The sequence below is a fragment of the Drosophila grimshawi genome, unplaced genomic scaffold (assembly GCF_018153295.1).
Source record: "Drosophila grimshawi isolate 15287-2541.00 unplaced genomic scaffold, ASM1815329v1 contig_1377, whole genome shotgun sequence".
In the NCBI taxonomy this organism is placed as follows: Eukaryota; Metazoa; Arthropoda; class Insecta; order Diptera; family Drosophilidae; genus Drosophila; species Drosophila grimshawi.
This window is the reverse complement of record NW_025062900.1, coordinates 24,062,632-24,085,219: the sequence shown is the minus strand read 5'-3', so window position 1 is coordinate 24,085,219 and position 22,588 is coordinate 24,062,632. Positions and strand designations below refer to the sequence as shown.

The 22,588-nt window shown below is 42.9% G+C and overlaps 5 protein-coding genes across 6 annotated transcripts; 3 read left to right on the top strand and 2 right to left on the bottom strand.

The window, feature by feature from the left end:
* The first annotated feature begins 395 nt into the window (after positions 1 to 395).
* Positions 396 to 10,165, top strand: LOC6566587 (diacylglycerol O-acyltransferase 1). Of its 2 annotated transcripts, none has more exons than XM_032739456.1 (10): positions 396 to 501; positions 3,654 to 4,031; positions 4,098 to 4,226; positions 4,283 to 4,374; positions 4,445 to 4,497; positions 8,631 to 8,739; positions 8,802 to 8,945; positions 9,013 to 9,323; positions 9,390 to 9,664; positions 9,725 to 10,165. In XM_032739456.1, exons 2-10 carry the CDS (start codon positions 3,682 to 3,684, stop codon positions 9,957 to 9,959), a joined length of 1,698 nt encoding a protein of 565 aa, XP_032595347.1. In that variant the 5' UTR covers positions 396 to 501; positions 3,654 to 3,681; the 3' UTR covers positions 9,960 to 10,165. The 2 variants fall into 2 exon arrangements, with proteins under 2 accessions (XP_032595347.1, XP_032595348.1); XM_032739457.1 differs by lacking the exon at positions 396 to 501 and adding an exon at positions 2,588 to 2,729.
* LOC6566588 (exportin-2) lies at positions 4,767 to 8,480 on the bottom strand. Its single transcript, XM_001993341.2, has 7 exons — positions 8,226 to 8,480; positions 7,212 to 8,071; positions 6,670 to 7,153; positions 6,295 to 6,597; positions 6,076 to 6,232; positions 5,711 to 6,011; positions 4,767 to 5,648 (listed from the first exon to the last, which is right to left on the bottom strand). The coding sequence occupies exons 1-7, from the start codon at positions 8,308 to 8,310 to the stop codon at positions 4,902 to 4,904; spliced, it is 2,937 nt and encodes a 978-aa protein (XP_001993377.1). The 5' UTR covers positions 8,311 to 8,480; the 3' UTR covers positions 4,767 to 4,901.
* Positions 10,166 to 10,310: 145 nt separating the features above from the next.
* LOC6566586 (aspartate--tRNA ligase, mitochondrial) lies at positions 10,311 to 15,441 on the top strand. Its single transcript, XM_001993339.2, has 8 exons — positions 10,311 to 10,484; positions 10,750 to 10,909; positions 10,980 to 11,169; positions 11,496 to 11,993; positions 12,058 to 12,236; positions 12,323 to 12,412; positions 12,476 to 13,948; positions 14,018 to 15,441. Exons 3-8 carry the CDS (start codon positions 10,983 to 10,985, stop codon positions 14,966 to 14,968), a joined length of 3,378 nt encoding a protein of 1,125 aa, XP_001993375.1. The 5' UTR covers positions 10,311 to 10,484; positions 10,750 to 10,909; positions 10,980 to 10,982; the 3' UTR covers positions 14,969 to 15,441.
* Positions 15,442 to 15,736: 295 nt separating this feature from the next.
* On the bottom strand, positions 15,737 to 18,206 carry LOC6566585 (phospholipase A1 member A). Its single transcript, XM_001993338.2, has 4 exons — positions 17,740 to 18,206; positions 17,332 to 17,682; positions 16,561 to 16,995; positions 15,737 to 16,491 (listed from the first exon to the last, which is right to left on the bottom strand). The coding sequence occupies exons 1-4, from the start codon at positions 17,777 to 17,779 to the stop codon at positions 15,890 to 15,892; spliced, it is 1,428 nt and encodes a 475-aa protein (XP_001993374.1). The 5' UTR covers positions 17,780 to 18,206; the 3' UTR covers positions 15,737 to 15,889.
* A 1,485-nt stretch (positions 18,207 to 19,691) lies between these two features.
* LOC6566584 lies at positions 19,692 to 21,775 on the top strand. The gene has a single exon (XM_001993337.3). The coding sequence runs from the start codon at positions 19,707 to 19,709 to the stop codon at positions 21,657 to 21,659; it is 1,953 nt and encodes a 650-aa protein (XP_001993373.1). The 5' UTR covers positions 19,692 to 19,706; the 3' UTR covers positions 21,660 to 21,775.
* Positions 21,776 to 22,588: the final 813 nt, after the last annotated feature.

The following is a 22,588-nucleotide window of genomic DNA, read 5'->3' as shown; positions in this document are numbered from 1 at the left end:
ATGTAATAATTAATTTCAATATTTATAGTGAGCATAAAATATTTCGAAACAATTCTAGAGCATCAAGCCGCAAAGAGAATATTCCATATGCGATTTCAATCTCTTCTAAATTCCTCTAAATGGATTTAATTCTCTTCGATCAAGCAGTTGCCAGCAAGCTTAGTTAATATAGGAACCTGTTGTGCAACTCACTATTAATAGCAGCTTTGAGCGTTGACGCAAACCACACACGGATCGCACACATTGCTTATAAATTACGCTCTTGTAAAGTACTCTTTACTCTTTCAAAATTTAAAACGACTGGATAATGTTGACGGCGTCAGTTCTCTTTCGCTCCCACACTGCAATTTTGCTTTGTTTATTTCTGTTTTGGATTTCCAACGGCAGCAGTTGAGCATTTAACGTCGAACCGGACGGTATTGTGACACGCTTCCAACGTTCTCTGGAAGAAACAGCGTGCGCGTCGTGGGTGACAAATCACAACCACTACTCAATTAAAACGTACGACAAGTGCTTAAACTAAGTTAAAAGTGTAAATTTAAGATACATTAACATCACTTAATTTAATGGGTTGCCAGATTTAAACGATGAATTTGAGAATTTTTCTATTGTTATTATTTGCCAAGCGAAACTGACCGCAAAAATTGTTATTACTGTTTTATTTTGCTCTCTGATTCGCTTTTGCTTTTGTTTGAAGTGTAAGAGCGAGATAGCGAGATAGAGCGCGAACGGGAGTCTAATAAGAAAGCCAAATTGGAAGAACCGCGCAACGAACTGAACAAAAATTGCAATTTTCTTCGTCTCTATTCCGTCTGATTCCATTGAAGCAGAAGACTGCAACAACAAATGCACGAAACACGTGCTGAATTTGGCCCTGTTTATGACTCACTTGCTGTCTACCGATAAGTTAGTGATAATAACAAATAGTTCACCCGCACATTTTGGACTTTGAAAATGTGACTAAATCTGTTTGTGCTGCCTTTAATTTTAATCAGACTCTATACGCTTCAGTGTACGCATGTGTGTGCGTGTCTGTGTTTGTGCATGTTTAAATAACCTTGATTTGTTTGCTGGCATAGGAAATAACATTAAAACATATATGTGTTTTTTTGGCAACTCGTCAATCAACAACAACTACAAATCCAATCCAGCCCCAGCAAAACAAACTTCTAAGTTAAAACAGGTTCACCGATCGAGTGTGCAAAACACAAACAACGAACAGACAGAAAGGGAGAGTAGATCGTGAGTGAGACAAAGAGAGACAGAAGAGCAGACATGATACAATGCAGAAAATCGGTATTTTTTTTGCGCCAATTGGAATTGTCTCATTCAAATATGTGTGAAAATCATAAATCCGTTTTTCGAGAGTTTATCAGCAAAAAGCCAGACGCCACTGATAACATTTTGTTGCGAGCAGGCAAAGTTGCAGCTAGTTGATAAGCCGGCAAACTTTATTTATTTTTTTGTTTGCGCCGTCTAGCATCCGTTTACATTGTAATCAGCAGAGGAATACCCTTACCAAGCATTTCCCAAATACAGTTCAACATTGAACTGATGATATGATGGCAAATATGCCAATAATTTTGACTGACCTACTTTAGGAGTCAGGTTCAACGTGTTAACCGGTTTCCGGCTGTAATTAGCTGAGCACAATTAAATCAAATTAAATAAATACACGCCTCATGCAATGCAATGAATTTCAATCAGTTGTCGAACGCATTTTAATCAACAACAATTACGTAATATGCACAACAAATTGCCATTGCGACTACACAGATATAGAAGATATAATGGTAAATGTCAATGGCCCTTCTTATACTTAAGTGAATGTGTGTAGCGAAAAGTTCAGTGAAATTATTGTTAAAACCGCAGCAAGCACCGCAAGTATTCGTTATTCTTTTTATTTGCTTTGTGTGTGTGTGTGTGTGTGTGTGTGTATTCTATATGCACATGCTCACACATACATACTTGTTGTGTGTGTGTGTGTGTGCGTAGTTGGAGTCCCACATGTGCACTTGGGGTCTTCTTCTGCTTCAGTCATTACAGCTGCTTAAAGAAGACGCCTCACGATGACTCGACTTAAAAAACATACAGATGCATGCACATGAACTGTAGATTGAATAACGCGTGAACAAACGTGCTGGCTATGTTGCGGTATATAAAGATCAGTTCAATGCACGCATTACCTCCACCCCCCACACATACACACACACACGCACAGCATGTGTGTATTTATTACAATAACACTTTATGTTTTATCAGTCTAGAGAAGCAGTAAATAGAATATTTACAGTGCGTGATAAGGTTCGATATTCATCGCTTTTATTTATTACTCTCACTGTTTAGTTTAATTTCTTTTCATTCCGTTCTTTTACTGTTCTTTTATTTATTTTATTTTGATATGCAAATGACGTATAATATTGTTACTCAAGCATTTTTGATAACCCAAATGAACTGTGATTCAATGTGTCTTTATAAATAAACCAGAATTGGAAAGAATATACGTATTTAGGTGCATACATATATAATTTTATTAATTGCTTAAACAATTTTCTAATCAAATCTTGTTGTGAGAAGGCGTCATTAACAATCAACAAGTTACGTGAATACGATCGCCTTTAGTCTTTAAACTTATATACAATATACATACCTATTTGGTATACAAATTTCGGTCGATTGTGTGTGTATTTCTAGAGTATATATGTACTTTAAAGAGTGTGAAGCCATCAGTGAGTTAATCAAAAAATTGTACATACAATAAATGTGCCAAGTATTTTGTTTGTGTTTTCGAATTGGTTTAAATGGTTCAGATGTATTAGATTAATCCACAAAATTCCAACGGGCCTCACAACACTTATTCCAAAGAAGTATATCACTTGAAAACAGCTTTAAATGAATTTTAAAATAACTTTTAAGAGCTGCTGACCGTTTGGATAATTGGTTTCAGCTAAATTAAGTATGCAATCATGCAATCCAGCTTTAAAAAATATTACTACAACTTTAAAAAGTTTGCATTGAAAAGGCTTTAAAATGTGCCTGAAGCTAGATAAACAATTTCTGAACTGTTTTGCAATCAATAATGAACATTTCTGGGGTCATTTGGTTAAATAGTATTTGCAATTGCAAGGGCGTGTTTAACAATGCATCCCATCTAATCTAACCGGTTGCGCATTTTGAGTAATTTCATATCACTGTTCAGGTTTGAAGGTTGTTAACAGCCTCTCTTTGCACATTTGTGTGCATATATATTGTATAATAAATATACAAGTCTGTATATTAATCCATGCAAATATTGGTTTATTTAATCTGCTTCCACATACTCTGGTGAACTTTAACCGCAATGAGGTTTTATTTTTATTACTATTAAGTTTTTCTCAACTCGACGCAAGCAAAAGTGAGTTCAATTTCAGCTGCTTCGCTTAGTTTGTTGAACATGTTGATAATAACCAAAAGTAATTTGAGTGCGAATATTATTTCAATGAAAATTCAAAGCGAATCGCAAGTGTTCTCTTATCAATGTATATTGCAATTTTTGGTAATACCAAAAACAAAAAAATTTGGTTGATAAGATTTCAGAAATTCCATGCCTTATTTACTAGTTAACCGGGCGACTTCGAATCTAAGCGACCGTTTGTACCGTTTATAAAAAACAGCCCAGCAAGAACTGACCACTTAGGAGCCATGACAACAACCAAAGATCCCAAGGAGAAGGGACCAACAATAAAGACAACAGCACAGCCGGCCCAAACCAATGGAGTAGCTGGTGGTCTTATGAAGCGTCTGCGACGATCCGCTTCCGTAACCGAGCACAATCTGAGCAGTCTGCGCAACCGCAAGTCCACGCAGCATCTCTTCGATCAGCATGGCAATCCAATAGATTTGCAGCAGTACCGCAAGGTGCTGGACAAGGATGAGAACGGCAATGGAACCAGTGAAAAGAAACTGCGCTATAGACGCACCCAAAGCGTCACACGTGCAGAGGAGATCTCCAACAAGGAGGCCAAACAGCGCAAAGCCCAACCCGATAGATCGTACGTGAACAATTAAATTGATTATATCTACCTTAAAATATAACTAAATCTTAAATACACTTGCAGTATTCATCGTCCACGGGACTCGCTGTTCTCATGGAGCTCGGGCTTTACCAACTTTTCGGGTCTGGTTAACTGGGCCTTTCTTCTGCTCTGCATGGGCGGTCTGCGTCTGGGCCTCGAGAATCTGCTCAAGTGAGTTCAACAGAATATATATATGTACACTATTTAACACCTGGGACATTTTGCAGATATGGCATACGCATCAATCCCATTGACTGGTATTTCTTTCTAAGCGGTCGCAACGAGGGCGAAGGACACAATTCCCTGTTTCTAGTACTCTGTAAGTCTAACTAAGCCTAACTTGCTCAAATCTTGCTATTCTCATTTAACACTAAATGTTTGTTTTACAGACTCTTTCGTACACATATCGATTTGTTTGGCTGTCGAGAAGGGTCTCGCCCTGGTAAGTAGCCCTCAAACATATCAAGTTCACATTCGATATAAGCTTTACTCACTCTGACAATTTCGACTGCTTATTTGGGACAATGTGCTCATTTGTAACGCACATTTTTCTGCCGAGGGTTTTTGTTTTTGCCTTGTTGCAAAGAATTTCAATTTAAAATCGAAAAAAGGAACCGCTTTAGACAGCTGATTCGGAGCACAGCGGATAGAAAATGTATCTGTTCCGTGATGGTTTCATTACAATTAGCCCGATAATGGAATAATCTTTGGTACGCTTCAAACATAACTTTATATTGGATTACATAATTACAATCATTTGATTTATAAATAATTTTCGTATGACAATTTCGTACATATAAATGGGAGGGTGTGTGTATGCGAGGTGTGTACAAATTAATCAATGATTTAGCCAATGCGTACTCCCGCCTGATCGCAATATTTCTGAAGCATTTGTTTATACTCGGCCTCGAGCGGTGCAAGCAAAGTGGTTAATTCTCCTGGTCGCCTCTGCGATAAGTTGGACAATGCGCTGGCCAAATATTGGCGAGCATCAGCTACTTCGGCCAGATGATCCACCTGCTTGGGCTGAGCGAAAGTCAGCTGGGAGAAGGCCGCCTGGTAACCAGGCTCGGCGTCTACCACAATATCGCCCTCAGCAGCGGTCGCATCTATATCAAAGTGGGGCAACTTCTCTGGCAGGCGCTCGAACAGATCGATAAGAGCGTGCAATAAACGTGGCCAATACGCTGCATATTGACCCGACAACAGTTCGGGGCATTCTGTAAGCATTTTGCTAACGCCCACTGCTACCATTTTACGATTCAATGCCATGGTGACCTTGTTCATGTCCGTAATGAAGACACGCTCCAGAAGCATGCCAAACATGCCCGCCTGAATCTCTTCGATGAGCTGCACCAGTGCACTGGCACCAATTTTGACCACATAGAAACTGAAGAACACAATAATTCCATTCAGATACTTGGCGGTCTTCGAAAGCGACAGTCGCTGGAAGAGCAAGCCAAAGATTTGTCGCATACTCGATTGTAGCTCATCGGCGTTATAATAGAAGAGCAAATTCTGCAACAGATAAAAGCCCTCATGATCGTTTGCCTTAGAGGCGATCATCTTCTGGAAGATGCCGAGAATGCCATTCTAAAACGATGGGGGATTATTAAATGAGATATTTTCTTTAAGTATTTCCATCGATTGCTTACCAATTTGCCGAGCGCTTGTATTTGCGCGGAGCCTTGTTTGATGAAAATCGAGAGCAGGCGTATTAATGGGGTCACATTGCCCCTGCGATCCCAAAGGGGTGGAGCCAGCAGGCAGGGAAAGAGTGCCCAGTAGGGTTCCGGTATTGGTCCACTGGACTCACGCACCTCCAGCAGCACCGATAGCATTTGAAATACATATGGCATAAACTCAGTTATGTCCTGTTGCAGGATGCCCTGGAAAACTGGGAACAATGCCTCCTCAAATGAACTGACAGCTGTGGCATCTGCTTGGCAGACGATTCTAGAATATTCAATTAAAAAGTTCAATGCTTTCGGACATCTTTTAAATGTTTTTAAAGACTTACTTGATGGACAGCGACAGTGTCTCGAAGAGATAATGATTAAAGAGTGGTCGCGAGGGATTCTTGGCGACAAACGTGAGAATTTCGGTGAGGCGTGGCAATGCTACAGCCATATATGGCATCGCGCCCGCCTGCAGCACATGGAAGCTTCTCATAATTGCTGGAGAGGGAGGAAAGACAAATGAGTTGAAGTAAGATTCTAGTTTGTGACCTTGAACTCACCTTTCATTACATACTCGTTCTCCGCCGAACCACTCTGCGCTAATGTGGCAAATAGTCCGCTTACCAATTGATTTGAGTGTGGCCCAAGAACCTGTGGCCCGAACAACAGTCCATTGCTTGCATCCCGCATGGTCATTATCTTCTCCAGCGCGCAAGCCGCATAGCTGTGCACTACAATGCTCTGCGCGGGCAAATGACGTATGAGATGGGGCAAACAGCCCGCCAACGTCTGTGGCCCCAATAGACTGCGGAACACCATCACATACTTGATTGCAGCTGCCTTTAGCACGGGAAGCTCATTAACTGCAGAGCAAAATATAAATTTTAAAATTCCATTTGCAATTTTAGTTTAAATTTGATCTGCTGATCAGTTACCATTGGGTCGCTCCAGTTCAGGCATGATGTGCTCAGCGCAGAACTGCGGCAACGGCACCAGCTCCGAGCTCTGTGTAACGCCGTGTTTTTGTGTACCGCCACGGGATGCCCAGGAGGTGACCAAGTAAATGGCCGTGTCCTTGGCACGCCAGTTGGCCACCGGATCTTGTTTGTACTTGCCCAGCAAGATTTCCAGATATTGACCAAAAATACCAAAGATCTTTTGCTCAAAGTTGACAGACAGAGTCTTGACCAGATCGCATGCGGCCCGTCGACGTGTATCAATGTCAGAGCCCTCAATATCACGGCGTATATATTCATCCGGACTGTCCTCGAACAGCTCCTCGTCCGACGGTCTAATGTCCAGATTGGGTATGACAACCTTTTCGCAGATGCGCGCCAGTATTTCTGGATTCTCAAAGATGCCGTGATAATGCTTCCGCTCAGCGACAACCGAAAGAAATTGCAGAGCGTTCGAGACGAGCTTAAGAATGCAGAAGTATTAGAAATAATGGAATTACTCAGCTGGAAGCCTCTCTTACCGAATCATATTTTGTATGTAAACTGGTCTTCACCAGCAACTCCCAGACGGCAGTGACGAACTGCTCCATGTACGGCTTGAACTCCTCATCGTATTTGCGTGCATAGAGGCAAATGTTCTCGCAGACCTGCGAACGCAGATGCTCCAAAACGCTGGCATCCTCATCGTCATCGGTGCGCAGAATGGCAACGTCAACGGCCAGCTGCTGTAGGAATGCGCCCATCCATATGCTCATGTTGTCCTCAAAGAACTCGGGCAGATCCTGCGAGTTGAGTGAGAAGAACACCTTGCTGACCAGCACCAACGAGCTATAAATGACCTTCAAGGCCTCTGCATTGCCCTCGTGCAATGTGCTCAGCTGCATTGTCGCCTGCAGCAGCTCTGTCAATGGCTTGGCCATACGATCAAGCACAAACTTAATCTCCTCCCACAATGCTTGCGATTTGAATTCGAAGCGATAGCGCTTGAAAAGCGAATGTGCCGTTTGCAATATACCATTTATAATATTGAAGTCGCCGGATCCAAATTTCTCAACCATTTCATCGATGAGTTGCGGCCATTTCTTGGGGAAATCATGTTTACCAATTATGCTGACAGCGTCGCTCAGTTGCTTCTGCAGCGCAGTCGGCGAGTGCAGCATCAGCGTCACGATCAGCGTCTTGATCGTATTGCGATCGCTCTCATGTATACGATCCGGTTCATCGCCATCCTCGTGTGCGGCCCAGTTGCGTTTCACATAATTCTTGAATGCGATTGCGCCCGCTACCCGAATGGTCATGTCCATTGTCGCCTTGTCGATCAGATTGAGCAACAGCACCGGATAATTCTGCTGCAATTCCGTCGACTCCAGCAACTTTTCCGCTTTGAAAAAAAAAAAATGTTAAATTTAAAAAGAGAGCGAGAAATGCATTTATTCCCATTGTTTGCCGCCGTTTTCCCGCGCGCGCGTTCCCTCAGTCGCTCTGTCTGCCTCTCTTTTTTTTAAGCACATACAAGCATGCTCTCGTACACTCACCGGGTCTGCGAACATTTGGATCTGCGCTGAGCGTCTGTTGCAAATAACCGGCTAGCAATTGCAAATTTGCATCAGTGACTTCCATTTTGTTGCTATGTCTATTCAATTTTTATTTATGTATTTATATCTCCGTTGCTTTGCGTTTTTGATTTGAACTTGCTTAACTCTATTAACCCTATTCTACAACATATAACGAAATAGCAATCACAAAGAAATACGAACAAGCGTCGTGCAAAACGGTGGAATGACGAATGTGACGATGTGTCGGTGATGGACTCACTTTCAATGAACGATAACAGGGGCTCATCGATACATCATGAACTTTGCAAACGATAAAACTAGCTCTTTTTATTCGATGATTTAATCGTATTTAATTTTTTTGAAACGTTACTTTCTCTGTTGCAGGAAATAATTTCCGAGGGCCTTGGCATGTTTATTCAGACAATAAACATAATTGTATCGGTTTGTTTCCCTGTTGTGATTATTCATCTCAAGGGTTCCACGTTTAGCATAAGTAAGTTGGCGCTTAAGAATTTGTTAAGATTTGTTCTTCATTAACCGTATCATCGCCTTTAGTGGGTGCCACAACTGTGTGTTTCTATTATGCCATACTGTTCTTGAAACTATGGAGCTACGTCCAGACAAATATGTGGTGTCGAAAGACCTATTATCAGCGACAGCCCCGTGAACGACGACCAAGTATCAGTGTAGCCGAGCTTGGTAAGTTGTTTTCTCATTTGACTAGTGGATATCATATTTAATAATTCGTTTATAATTTGAACATTAGAAAGAAATCACAAGAGTGGTGTCGAGGACGATGAGGATGTGGCGAAGCTGGTACAATATCCCGATAACTTGAGCTACAAAGATCTCATGTACTTCTTATTGGCACCCACTCTTTGCTATGAACTCAATTTTCCGCGCACTTCGCGGATTCGTAAGCATTTTTTGCTGAAACGTTTGCTGGAAACGTTTGTCGGTGTTAATGTTGTACTGGCCATAGTCCAACAATGGATTACACCCTCTGTGCGCAATTCCTTGATACCCTTCTCCAATATGAACATGGGAGTGGCTACGGAACGTTTGCTGAAACTCGCTGTAAGTAATCATTTATGAAATCTGTATGGCTTCCACACAGTTTGATATAAATATCTTTTTGTTTAGTTACCCAATCATTTGTGCTGGCTGTGCTTTTTCTACCTGATGTTCCACTCATTTCTGAATGCTATTGGCGAGGTGATGTATTTTGCGGATCGCAATTTCTACTGTGACTGGTGGAATGCCAATAATATTGACACTTTCTGGCGCACTTGGAATATGCCCGTACACAGATGGTGTGTTCGTCATCTGTATATTCCCGTTGTACAGATGGGTTATTCCTCACGTCAGGCATCCACAATGGTGTTTCTGTTCAGCGCCTTTTTCCATGAGTATTTGGTAAGATTCGCATACTTCTTATTTTTCTGCATTCTGAGTTTTATATTTGTTTATCTGTTAGGTTCAGTACCGTTGCAAACCTACAAAATTTGGGCCTTCCTTGGCATGATGGGTCAGATACCGCTGTCGATCATATCTCGGTATATAGAACGTCGATTAGGGCCACGCATGGGAAATATTATTGTTTGGGCTTCCATTATTTTGGGTCAACCATTGTGCATAATGTGTTATTATCATGACTACGTTATTACACATTTCCAGACTGCGTTAAATGGTACCGAATTTCAGAATAGTTAGACATTTGGTAACACCATAATCTGGTCTGTACTTTTAGAATAAATAAGCCAAAAATGCCAGTTGATAAAACTTGAATGCCACATACAAATCAATTTTGTAGTTTTGCGAATGCATTGCAGTGGATAACATAATTCTATTGTTATTCCATGCATTTGTTAATGATTTTAAGCCGTCATGTAAATAAAGAAAATGGATTTTTTATTTAATTTTTATTTTTATTTAAATTTATAGCTAGTTTCAAGAGGAACGCTCCGATAATAGCATTTGCCTTGTGACAATTTGTCGTCACTTGCGTGCCGTTCTATCGATGTTTTTATAACACTATCGATAAGTGCCTGCTCGACTTAGTGGTAACAATTTTTCTCTCCTCCACCGGTACCAAGCCAAAACATATTTAAGTTTTTCTCAATACGTAAAGCGAGCGATTTGAAATTAAATGTGCAATATTTGGTGCGCTAGTTAATCGTGTTGGGTGCATTTTAATTCGCACAAAATTGAGCTACATAAATCCATCATATTGCTAAGGTGAGCGCAATAGTACCACAATAGCAAATTGGTCAATAGCTCGTCGGCGTTTTCGCGACGCCCGGCACTCACACATGCACACGCATTCAAATGTTTGTATGTACACGTATATGTACACGCACACATAAAAACAGCGTTTCAATGTGTATGTGGTTGGTGCTCGTGCTTTGAAAAGAAAATTATTTATCGGCTTGCAAGAGACGCACACCGTGTGAGTGAAGAGCGAAAGCGCTTTATAAAACAAAATGTTGTTAATAATTTGCAGAAACCTTTGGCGTTGCCAGCAGCAGCAGCATCAACTACTGCTTCGACTCGGCAAACAATCTGCGTTCCTCGCCACTGCAAAATCAACGCAGGAATCAGCCAATTTTAGCAGCGACCCGGCAGAAAAAACCTCATCACCAGTTGTAGTAACTGGTAGTCACGTAAGTTTTGTCACGTTTTGAGGCTCTTGGTTAGCTAATAGCACCAAATCCTTATTAATTTTCCCAACAGATCATGAGCGGTCGGTATCGCGGTGGTGGAGGTTGTGGCGGTGGGGGAGGAGGTGGTGGGCGTTATGGTGGGGGTGGCGGCGGTGGTTACGGTGGTGGCTACAATGACTTTGATAACTACCGTGGAGGCGGTGGCGGCTGTGGAGGAGGCTACAACGACAATTACGGTCCAGGACCAAATCCCTTCAACAGTAAGTAATTTATTTCATTTGTAATACATCAATTGCAACAGCAATCAACGATAGTCAAGTTCTTTAACACTATCGATAACGTTATCGAGTTTTATTATCGAGATACAGCGCCAAAAAAATTCTATTTAAAATTTTTGGAATCTGATAAGCTCAAAATTATTTATTAGTATGTTTAGCTGATTTCCAATTATAGAAATTGACTTTAATGGTGAATTCCAAAGAAATAATGCTCCGAGTATTCAGTTCTAGAAGAATAGAAGTATATTTTACGTTTCCTATATCTTTTTAATTAAATACTGTAATTCAATATTGTATTCTTTGCACAGTGGGTCCCAATATCTCGGGCAATGATCTGATGCAATTGATGAGCGCCATGGCCAGCAACTTTAGCATGAACTCGCAGCTACCACAGCCGATGCGTCAGAGCTGTGGCGAGTTGCGTAATCATCACTGCGGCATGTTTGTTGAGCTCTCGGGGAGACTGATTAAAAAGCGCGTAAATCGCTTTGCTGAGTTGCGCGATCGCAATGGCGGCGCTTGCCAGCTGGTCGTACTGGAGGACAAGCATCCCCGCGTGGCGAGACGCATGAACAACATGCCCGAGAACACAACACTGACAATCGTCGGCCAAGTGATGCGAAGACCGCACAACTCTTGCAACCAGACAATGCCCACCGGCGAAATTGAGGTGGAGGTGCAGGACATACTCAGCATACATTTCCCAGCCAGTGGAACGAAACGTGCCGGCGATAAGCGCACCTACAGTACCATGGTGCAGCAACAGAGCAGCCTGGGTATCACCAGCACCGAGTACAAGATTGCAAGTAAGTTGCGCAACAACATAAAGTGTACCGCTAAATCCTGATCATATTGTTCTTTACCTTGCAGAGAACGAGAATATTTTGAAATACTTTGAGAATCGCGATCTCACCTGCAATGACTTGCGACGTGATGATGTTGGCAAAACAGTGACCCTGGTGGGGTGGATACCATCGACCAAGAACAACAAGTTCTTACAGCTGAAGGATGGCTATGGTCAGACACAGCTGATGATCGAAGATCAATCTGTGAGTAAATATTTATTTACCTCAACAGCATTTAAAACATTTAATATCGATTATAATATGGAAATATATTGTTTTGTTAACTTCAGTTGATGGACACATTCCTGTCCACACCGGAGCAAACGGTGTTGCAAATCGTCGGAAAAGTGCTGGGCAGGCCAAAAGCAAACATAAATTTGGTAAGTGAATGAAACAGTTGACTATCTAAAAAGTACTGAGATATGCTCTTTATTTCTCTGTAGAAATATGACACTGGTGAAGTGGAAGTCAGTGTGACCAATGTCAAGGTCCTAAATCCCGACGATCCCTACGAGGGTCCCATCAAGGTTAAAGAGAAATTGCAAAAGATGTCAATTGATGATCTCGAGGCCGAAGAGGCCGCTGCCGCCGCCGCTGCTTCTGCTAACAATGCCATCAGCGCCAACAATGGCGAAGGCAACATGGATGGCAGCGAATCGGCTGCACCCAGCGCACCCCAGTCGAGTGCCGAACAGTTGCGCATTAAGGTGGCGGACACCAATAAATTTGCAGATCGCACACACAATTGCGGCGAGCTGACTTCCAATGAAATCAACGAGAAGGTCGTCATATGCGGCTGGCTGGAATTCCAGCGCATGAACAAATTCTTCATATTGCGCGATGCGTACGGCCAGACACAAGTGCTTATATTACCGAAGACAAAGGGCCTAGAAGAGTATGCCGAATCGGGTGTACCTATTGAATCGATTGTGCGCGTCGAGGGCACCGTCATACCGCGTCCAGCAGCCACCGTAAATCCCAAAATGAATACGGGTCATGTCGAAATCGAGGCCGACAAGGTCGACATACTCAATGCGGCCAAAAAGAATCTCCCCTTTGAGATACGCAAATTTAATCGCGCTGGCGAACGCCTGCGTCTCACGCATCGTTACTTGGACTTGCGCTTCAATGACATGCAGCACAATTTGCGTTTACGCTCGGCGGTCATAATGCGCATGCGCGAATATTTAATCAATTATCTGGGCTTTGTGGAGGTGGAGACGCCAACGCTGTTCCGTCGCACACCCGGTGGTGCCCAGGAGTTTGTCGTGCCCACACGTAAGGCTGGCCACTTTTATTCGCTTGTGCAGAGTCCCCAGCAGTTCAAGCAGATGCTGATGTCCGGCGGCATTGATCGCTATTTTCAGGTGGCGCGCTGTTATCGCGACGAGGCCACGCGTCCGGATCGCCAGCCGGAGTTCACGCAGCTGGATATTGAATTGTCGTTCACCAGTCGTGATGATATTATGCAATTGATTGAGGAGACGCTACGTTATTCGTGGCCCAAGCATTTGCCCAAGCTGCAGACACCATTCCGGCGCATCACATACGAGGAGGCCATGGAGAAATATGGCAACGATAAACCGGATACACGTTTTGGCTTTCTGCTTAACAATGTCTCGGAGATCATCGAGAAGAGCGAGAATTTCAAGGACAAATATGAGAACTTTAGTGCCTATGCGATTGTGGTGCGTGCCAGCGATGCCTTCTGGAATGGTGCCGCTCGCAAGCACTATGAGGGCTTGGCCAAAGCCTTCCCTGGCACCCTATTTGTGCGTAAATTCAATTTCGCCAAGGATGTGCAGGAGCGGCTCACTAAACTGCTCGGCACTGAGGTGGCCACTGAGATAATTGAGAAATTCGATCTAGAGGAGAATGATCTGCTTTTCCTCTGCATTGGTCCCAAGGTGGAGGCGGTTAGTATCTTAATATTAACTTTTCTATTTTCTTGATTATCAATTTCATCATTTTGTTCGCCTATACAGCGGAATCTATTGGGTCGCATCCGCCTGGACTATCACGAGTTTCTCGTGGAAAATGTTAAGACAAAGAAACCCAACGACTATCGCTTCCTCTGGGTTGTCGATTTCCCGCTCTTTGAACGCAACCCCACCACCAATAAGCTGGAGAGTGTGCATCATCCCTTCACGGCGCCGCTTGTCGAGGATTTGGACAAGTTTGCCACCAGTTGCGATAATCTCGAGACCATACGCTCCGAGGCATACGATTTGGTGCTCAATGGCCAGGAGGTGGGCGGAGGCTCGATGCGCATACACGATCGCGATATGCAGCAGTTCATATTGGAGCAAGTGCTCAAGATACCCCACGATCATCTGTCACATTTGCTGGCCGCCCTCGAGTCTGGCTGTCCCCCACATGGTGGCATTGCTCTGGGCCTGGATCGTCTTATTGCCATATTGTGCCGGGCGCGCTCCATACGCGATGTGATTGCATTCCCCAAGTCGCTCAACGGACGCGATCCGCTCTCGAATGCACCTGTTCCCATTTCCGAAGAGGAAATGAAACTTTATCACCTCGCAATACAGGAGGCTGAGCCCGAGGAGGACGGCAGTGTCTCAAATGATACAACGCACGAGCAGGAGGACGATGATCCAGATGCAGTGCGAGCACCACCATCTCCCATGTCCGGCACCAGCGAAACGGAGCAGACCGGTACGGAAGTCGATGTTAAGATTGAACCCGCCGACGATGTGCCAGCGAGAGAGACAGTGCCAGAGTCCGAGCCCGAGCCGGTGAAGATGGAAAATGTAGAGGAGATTGAAACGCAAGCAGGCGAGCTGTCATCACCAGTACGAACACCTGAACCGGTTGCAGCTGCTGCAACTCCTGCAACGTCATCAGCGCCAACGCCAGCGACTCCTGGCCGAGCGGCGCCAGCGACGCGTGCCAAACGCGTGGTCAAGAAGAAAGTGTAGAGCACATTTGTGTTGTGACAGCAACAGCAGCAGCAGCATCAGCAGCGATAAAGATACGACTTAGCATTTTATCCACAAGCTCAAAATAACACCAAACGAAATGACGGTTCAGGCAACCGTCAGCCAACCAGTAAAAGAAAGTATGAAAATATGAAAATATGTCACCAACTATTATGTCAGTCTCATGTTGTCAGTGTAATGTCAGTCAATCAAAAGCAGGGCGTTGCCGTGGGGCGAGTCCTAGCGCTTATGTGTATGCCATTGGCACAATTTTCGTGTTCTAGTGGCTTAATTGCCCCAACCACCCATCCTCACTCCCATGCGGACGCACTCTGCGCGCACGCCCACCTACATTCGTAAGCCAATTTTTAATTATATGGCTATTTATTACAATTTACAAAATATATACGAACTGCTATTGTATTGCGATTTGTTTGAAAATACAATGAATCAATTAATAAGTTATATGCATATTTACTCATATTATCTAGTTATTTTTTGGGGTAGTCATTTTAAGCCTGAATCATAATATCATGTTAAACCAAATACGGTGTTAGCTCGCTAATTAGAGCGAGATGGTTGAAATTCGTAAATAGTTCTCATTTCAGGAAGTACTATTTTTTTCAATGACTCTAATATATCTAATATTATAATAAATTTTATGATTTATATAAAATAAAAATTGTATAGGCTCTTTGCATAGATTTAAAAGTGCTTGAAACAGAAGAAATAAAAAAAAATGTTCTCAAAAACCAGATTTTTCGATTGTAGATCCTCAAATTGCAGAACTTTTATTTAAAATTCGCCAGATATTCAAGAAGCGTACTTGAAAGCGGGCCTTCAATACTTACATATAATAATGTTAAATGTGACTTGGGGGCAAGGAAGGGAGTTTAGCAAGGACTGCCAGGATTAATACGACTAATTCACCTTTGGCGTGCTGAATATGTAATTGTCTATATAGCCAAGTGTGAGATTGCGTCGATAGTCCCACCAGTTCAGTGGCTTATTTAATTGACGATCATCCATGTCGACAAAGTCCTCCGAATCCGGAGTTTGCTCCTCCACAGAGTCATCGCTCTCGCTGTCCGCATACTGTGGCGGACTGTAACTTGTCCATTGCTCATAAGGATCCTGGATTCCAGCAAACGGTGCTGGTGGCAAATTGTTAAAGTTGGTCGCCAGCTTTCCAAACTGATCGATGTGCTGCAGCAGCGGATCAACGCTTTGTGTGGGCTTCATCAGTGGCCGTTGTGGAATGCGTAGATGCTTCACGCCCAGCGTTGGCAAATCCGTCCACTTGCCCAGCGCATAAGGTGAGGTGTCATTTGTGTCGATCATGAACATGCCACGCGTACCGGGACGTATGTTTTCGCCAGCCTCGAGCAGATAGTTTGTCGGCGGACACATGCCCAGCAGGTAGGCAATGTAGCCACTGCATGCCCAGCCCCAGAAACCTTTAGGTGAGCGTATGGACTCCAGATAGTAAGCCGTCGCCCGCTGATGACTACACGCAAATGAATCTGCCAAAGGGAGTTTGCGTGCGTGAACTGATTATGATATTCTTCAGCTTGACAGAACTTTGCACTTACTCATCCACATTTGTCCACTGCAGCCAGGCTGTGAAATGCCGCCGTTCATATAGAAATCCGCATGACCGCATCGCTCCAGTTTGCCCTGCACCAGCGCATTGGTGTGAATAATATCGACGAAGTCCGCATCACTGGGATCCAGTTTATCATTCACCCCGGCAGTAATAAATAATGGCATCGCCGGATCCAGTCCAGTGATGCGGGGCAGCTTATACGATTTCAAATTGCGCGCTATATAGTTGGGCACCTGAGCGCCCAGCGAGAAACCGATGATGTGTATATCCGTGTTGCCCGTCTCCACCAGACGCTCCACCAGTTGCGCCGTGCAGGCGCCCGCTTGCCGCGTGTTGTGCACAGCGCTAACGTAGCAAGGACCCGGCGACAACACGCTCCAGTCCACATACAACACATTATAGTCCGATTTGGCCAGGTATTCTGTAAAAAAGTGTGTGGAATGATTAAAATGGTTTATCAAAAAGTTTTTGGGCTAAAATAATTTTATATTCCATTTAATTTGATTGAATTTGAGTCGTTAAATTTAATTGGATGCATTCCAATGGAGTTACTGGTCAACTTCGCCAAAGATCTTGCCAATTCTGATCACAGATTTATGTTCACAGTTAGACAAAAATTATACTTTTCAGGAACACAAACTCAGTTGTAATTAAATTGGGTAGAGAATATTGTGCAATGTTGCAAGTTGTTTAACTTGTTTTGTGTCAGGCAGTTTGTTATTCAAAACCTTTTAGAATCGTTAATAAGTTTACTCACCATCTCGCATACTTTGAAGCGGATTTAGGAACATATCGGAGTTGTAACCATGTATGAGTATCTTAGTGGGATGTCTGGGATTGAAAAAGGAGTTGGTGAGATTCGACTTCTCCGCTGACTCATCAATGTGAATTGCTTGACGATCCATGACATTGTGACGCGTGTAAATGTAATATTTGACATCTGGATCTGGACAGCGTCGTCCTATGGCCCATTTGCAGGGTCCAATGGTTATATCACGATTCGTACCTGGCTGTGTTGTCGCCGGAACTGCAGTTGTTGTCGGATTATCCGATTGTGGGGCGGATTGTGTGACGAAATCCAAGATCGAGGCGCCGCCACAGCTGCTGACTAAAGATGGACTCATATAGAATTTCTGTTTAAGTCTTAGCCCGGACGGACACTTACCTAAGAATAGATATGGCAATAGTAGAAGCGAGTATCTCATGTTGAACTAAATTCTTCAATTAAATTGCGAATTGTTGGGCGAATTACAGCGGCTCGAACTGCATTGTTTAAAAATGTCGGAGAAACTGAATGCCGGCATTCGAGTCGATAACCATTTTGGCCAAAATGTAATAAGTAGCCGAGCAGCGAGTGCATGTGTGTATGTGTGCGTGTGTGTGTGTGTGTAATTATAAAGTGAGAGTTGAGACAGAAAAGTGAAAACGCTGAGAATTTCAAGCGAATCAGAGGATTAGCTAACGGTTGAGAGACCCGCTCGGAGTGTTTGCCCTGTGAGTACTTATACTCAATCACACACTCACACACACTCACACACACATGCACACCTGTGGGCTGCGTACGTGTTTGTTGTTTCAATTTAGTGCGCTATGAATGAAAACTTTGTGTTCACGGGCACGTCGATCGAGGGCGAACGATCGTTTAATGTTGGCTTGCCGTCAGCTTTTATTCGGATCTTCATATATGGATCTTTATCTCTATTGGCATAGGCCTTACGGGCCATAAATATCCACATACCAGATAGCTTTAAATGTATTCTTTCCCGACCCATGCCAACACCAGACCGCATATTTAAATTTGGGTTTGTTTTTGTTTACACCGTCATAATTAAACAGCACGCGAAATGCTAATTGGAACAATTTTTGGGGGCTTTTGCAATTCGTGTTTATCGAGTGCTCTCAATAAATGTGCAGATTATTTTGCTTTGCAAATTTCTATAATTTTTCGATTTAGTGGCTAACAAAAGCCATAATCGTAATTTATATTTAGCTCTTTTATATGTATATATATATGTATGTATATATATATTAATTTATATATATGTAAGTAGTTGCTGTCCATATTTTCAGGGGCAGTAACAATCTTAAAGACATGGAATGTCAAAGAAAATGTGAACTTATAGACAAACATTAACCACAAAAATGAGAGACATCTGTGCGACCTCATTTGTCGCTCTCACTCTCGTTCCGTCAGTCTACACGTGAAGGGATAGGGGGGAAAAGGGGCTGAATCTGTGGCTAACCATTCCACAGAATCCATTAATTTATTTATAGCGCCGTTCAACTAAGTTGTCAAAGTCATATAGAGATTTATAAATTGACACGCGCGGCAAATTCATCAACTATAAAATTTAGATGTAAGTTTTATTCGCATAGCTGGAACAAATTTTGGCAACATTATTGCCTTACCTTTGAGAAATGGTATTTAAGCACGTAAGCAAATTTCTATAATTAAATCATACTTATGATTTAAGATAAAAATATATGTAAATATTCAGCATGTATGTTACCATTCAATCTAAATATTTAACTGATTATCTTGCTGATATTTCATTTTTTAATATACAACTTTTCAAATGCCGTTGGACCATGATTTTTCTGTTTATATTTTCCCCTGAAGAAGTTGTTAATGCCTTGACTGAATATGTTTGATTAAAGTCTACATCATAATATTAATTACGTTAAATAATTAATATAACTTATACTAATTCAGAATATTTTTGTATAAGCTGGTATACCAATTAATGATATATCCATATATCCAATGAATACCGTATAATAAATTTAACATCAATCTTCAAATAAAATGAATTTAGTATCAGAAATATACATATGCTGTAACTAATGCTATAACCACTTCCTGATTATAAGATAGATTCAAAATAAAATCAGGGCTCACAGTGCGGATGCGTAGTAATGATTAATCTGTGAGAAATATTTGCGATGAGTTTGCCTGAAAGCTACATTTTTAAGGTCAAGGTGGCACAACCGAGAGCAGTGAGCTGTGAGAGTCACAATCTCATCCAGAACTTAGAGCTCCACATAGACTCTGGCTTATCAGCGGCGAGCTGCCTCCAGTTTGAAGCTAGAAACGACTAAGCTCAGTTCTCGGGTAGCAAAACAAACGAACAGATGAGCAAATTGCGCCGGCAATGGCAGCTGCTAATGCTGCTTATTGCCATTCACCTGGCACACGCAGACACAACAACAACAGCGAGAGAAGAGTCCGATCCGGACTCCGAGACTGGTCAGTTCTTTACTCGACTGTATAAGCGTAATCTGAGGCAAATGATGGAATTGAGAAATGCCAGCGCGGAGCCCTGTGCTGATTTCTATGCACATGCCTGTGGCAATTTTAGCCAGTTGGCAAAGGCCGAGGATCAAGATGAGGCACTGCCTCCATTTTTGTACAACATGCAGGATCGCATGCAATTCTTTCAGACACAACACGGCAACTTTGAAACGTTGCCCGGTAAATTATTGGCACAGCTGTATAGTGAGTGTAAAATGAGGAGCAGGTCCCAGCATGTGGGCAGTCTCCACCAGATATCAGCGACGCACTGGGAGCGCATGTTGGAACAGTTGCCATTTTTGACTGTCCATGAGGAAGTGCTCTCGTCGTGGCCCTTTCTGCGTCATCAATGGCAACGCAGGCAGTTGGATGAGCAACTCAATTGGATTCAATTGGCGGCACAGTTGGCGGCACACGGACTGCCCACCTTGTTGCACATTTACTTTGCCGAGCAGACCATCTACCTGGCGCCTATGCAGGAGCTGCCCTGTCCCAGTTTGCGCGGCTTTAAGTTGAGCATGTCCGAAGTGCTAACGGATCGTCATCCGCAGGTGGCTCACATTGTGGCGCACGAGATGCGCGTCCTATGCCGTGGAATGCGCGGAGAGCTGCCATTGACCAACAGTTTGACCAGACGCAACCAGAGCACACCATCGCCCGGGCAGGAACAGTTGCAACTGGATGATAACACAATGGACTATCTGCAGAACTTCTTTGGGCTGCTCAACTTTACGGAGCGGCAGCTGGCTGGGGCACGTAAACTGCCACTGAATGTGGAGCGTATAACACAGGCGTGGCAAGTGTTGCGCCAAACGGAGCCACGCATTGTGTACAATTATGTGATGTGGCAAGCCCGGCAGCACCTAGAATACGAAGATTGCTATCAGCTGGCGACCGAATTTGAGCGTCTGCTCCACGCCGAGTACTGGCAGTGGCATGTGCTTGCACCTCAATTGAGACGCGATGTCGCCATGGCTATGTATCAGTTGCACACCACACGCTTCCAGCAGCGACGACGCACCACGCTGAACCGCCGAGACTGGTATGGACTGCTATTGCCCGGCTCTGTGGAGCATCCGGAGTTGCAGGTTGCACGACTGCTGCAGGCCCACGCCCAACACTATCTGAATATTACTGAGCTAACCATGCAGTATAACCAGGTGCAGTTCAGGCCGGGCAGCTTCTATGGCAACCTGTTGCAGCTGCGACGTGTGCAACTGCGTCACAGCTTCGAGTCGCCCTATGTGGACGAGGACGATGTGAATCAGTCCGCATATTTTCTGCGAAAATTTTTGCACTTTGTGCTGCTGTCGCTGCATCGACCGATGTATCATTATTATGCAACAGAGGGACTGCAGCTGTGGCATCAGTCACGTCTGCTGCAGGACACCGATGGCTATTATACAGCCTTGGATTGCTTGGAGCGGCAAACTCAGCAGCTTTATGATGCGGAAGTGGCGCCCATCTATCGGCCGCTGAGCAGCCATGAGGTGGCCAATGTGTTTCACTTCTATCGCTCGTTCCAGGCCTCTCTGCGGGATTATAAATTCTGGCTGCACGGAGAGCGTTTCGTCTTTGCCGAGCAGTTTGTGCTCCAATACTTTGGATTGGATGAGCACCGTGTGCTCTTCTATGCGGTGGCCCAACAGTTGTGCAATCGCCAGGACGAAATTCTTGCGGCACAGATCAATCGCGGCTATATGAACCTGCCCGAGTTCCAGGCTGCCTTTAAGTGTGATCCGGATGCTTTTATGAATCCACCAGCAAAGTGCATGTTGAACAGATGCGAGTAAAAAATTTGCTATATTAGAGTGGTGAAGTTTAAATACTCTTTAATGAGTATTTTAAAAGTTTCAAAATTTTTAATGTTATTCAATAATTTGATGTAGTAGTGTATAATGTAAGATAGTAGCTATAATTATTATATAGAATGTTAATGTATTAATATATCCGCTTTTCTATTATTTGGTTGCTTTATTTATTCTCTCTATCTATTTCAAATATTTATGTGAGTTCTTTTTCAGCTTGCACCACCGTTAAGCTAATTTTAAACACATTGTTTTCTGTATGTTCTTCACTTAAACAATAATAAGCACTGATGTTGAAATTTTGGATTTTCTGCCTATCTTTCTAGCCGCTGAGGTTTTGAAATTTATTGCATCTGCTCTCCACACAATTGTCGGCATGTCAAGGTAGAAATTATCAATAATTTTCAGCACAACATTTTAAGCAATGAACCGAAATATTTTCAAACATTTTTTCTATAATGATTTTAGTCATTATGCACGGTTTTTCTAGGTTGAAATATATGTTTGTTGTTTCTAGAGTTCAGTTCCACTTTTTGCGCAGTGAGTTAATGACAACTGTCAGGTAGTGCTTTTGGGACTAGAATCTTGAACCTAAAAATGCGACAAGTTGTTTATGAAACTGTGGGCACTGTCCTATACCAGCTACTATAGATTATATACTATGTTCTGTTTTACGTATTTGTCACTTTTGGTTTCGATTTGGAAAATCTTTTCAGCTAAAGTTTGAAATTTATGCTTTAGCTCAATGGCAGTTGACAGCGTCATCATCTACAAACTAAAGATATGTTAAGTTGCTCTGCAAACAAATTGAATCCATTCATTTTTCAGATAACTTTCGATATGATATAGTAAGAACATTTGCACCTGAATATAAAAATTGCCAACAGCGCAATGTTTTTTTTTTTTGTATGAAA

What these genes read in the sequence shown, in the direction of transcription:
- LOC6566587 (XM_032739456.1), top strand. Translation starts at nt 3,682, where the DNA reads ATGACAACAACCAAAGATCCCAAGGAGAAGGGACCAACAATAAAGACA. An exon ending in AAAGCCCAACCCGATAGATC is followed by an intron (nt 4,032 to 4,097) that starts GTACGTGAACAA and finishes ATACACTTGCAG; the next exon opens with TATTCATCGTCCACGGGACT. An exon ending in TTCCCTGTTTCTAGTACTCT is followed by an intron (nt 4,375 to 4,444) that starts GTAAGTCTAACT and finishes TTTGTTTTACAG; the next exon opens with ACTCTTTCGTACACATATCG.
- LOC6566588 (XM_001993341.2), bottom strand. Translation starts at nt 8,310, where the DNA reads ATGGAAGTCACTGATGCAAATTTGCAATTGCTAGCCGGTTATTTGCAA. An exon ending in ACACTGTCGCTGTCCATCAA is followed by an intron (nt 6,012 to 6,075) that starts GTAAGTCTTTAA and finishes TGAATATTCTAG; the next exon opens with AATCGTCTGCCAAGCAGATG. An exon ending in TACAAGCGCTCGGCAAATTG is followed by an intron (nt 5,649 to 5,710) that starts GTAAGCAATCGA and finishes CCATCGTTTTAG; the next exon opens with AATGGCATTCTCGGCATCTT.
- LOC6566586 (XM_001993339.2), top strand. Translation starts at nt 10,983, where the DNA reads ATGAGCGGTCGGTATCGCGGTGGTGGAGGTTGTGGCGGTGGGGGAGGA. An exon ending in AGGACCAAATCCCTTCAACA is followed by an intron (nt 11,170 to 11,495) that starts GTAAGTAATTTA and finishes TTCTTTGCACAG; the next exon opens with TGGGTCCCAATATCTCGGGC. An exon ending in CAAAAGCAAACATAAATTTG is followed by an intron (nt 12,413 to 12,475) that starts GTAAGTGAATGA and finishes ATTTCTCTGTAG; the next exon opens with AAATATGACACTGGTGAAGT.
- LOC6566585 (XM_001993338.2), bottom strand. Translation starts at nt 17,779, where the DNA reads ATGAGATACTCGCTTCTACTATTGCCATATCTATTCTTAG. An exon ending in GCTTCAAAGTATGCGAGATG is followed by an intron (nt 16,996 to 17,331) that starts GTGAGTAAACTT and finishes ACTTTTTTACAG; the next exon opens with AATACCTGGCCAAATCGGAC. An exon ending in CAGTGGACAAATGTGGATGA is followed by an intron (nt 16,492 to 16,560) that starts GTAAGTGCAAAG and finishes TCCCTTTGGCAG; the next exon opens with ATTCATTTGCGTGTAGTCAT.
- LOC6566584 (XM_001993337.3), top strand. Translation starts at nt 19,707, where the DNA reads ATGAGCAAATTGCGCCGGCAATGGCAGCTGCTAATGCTGCTTATTGCC.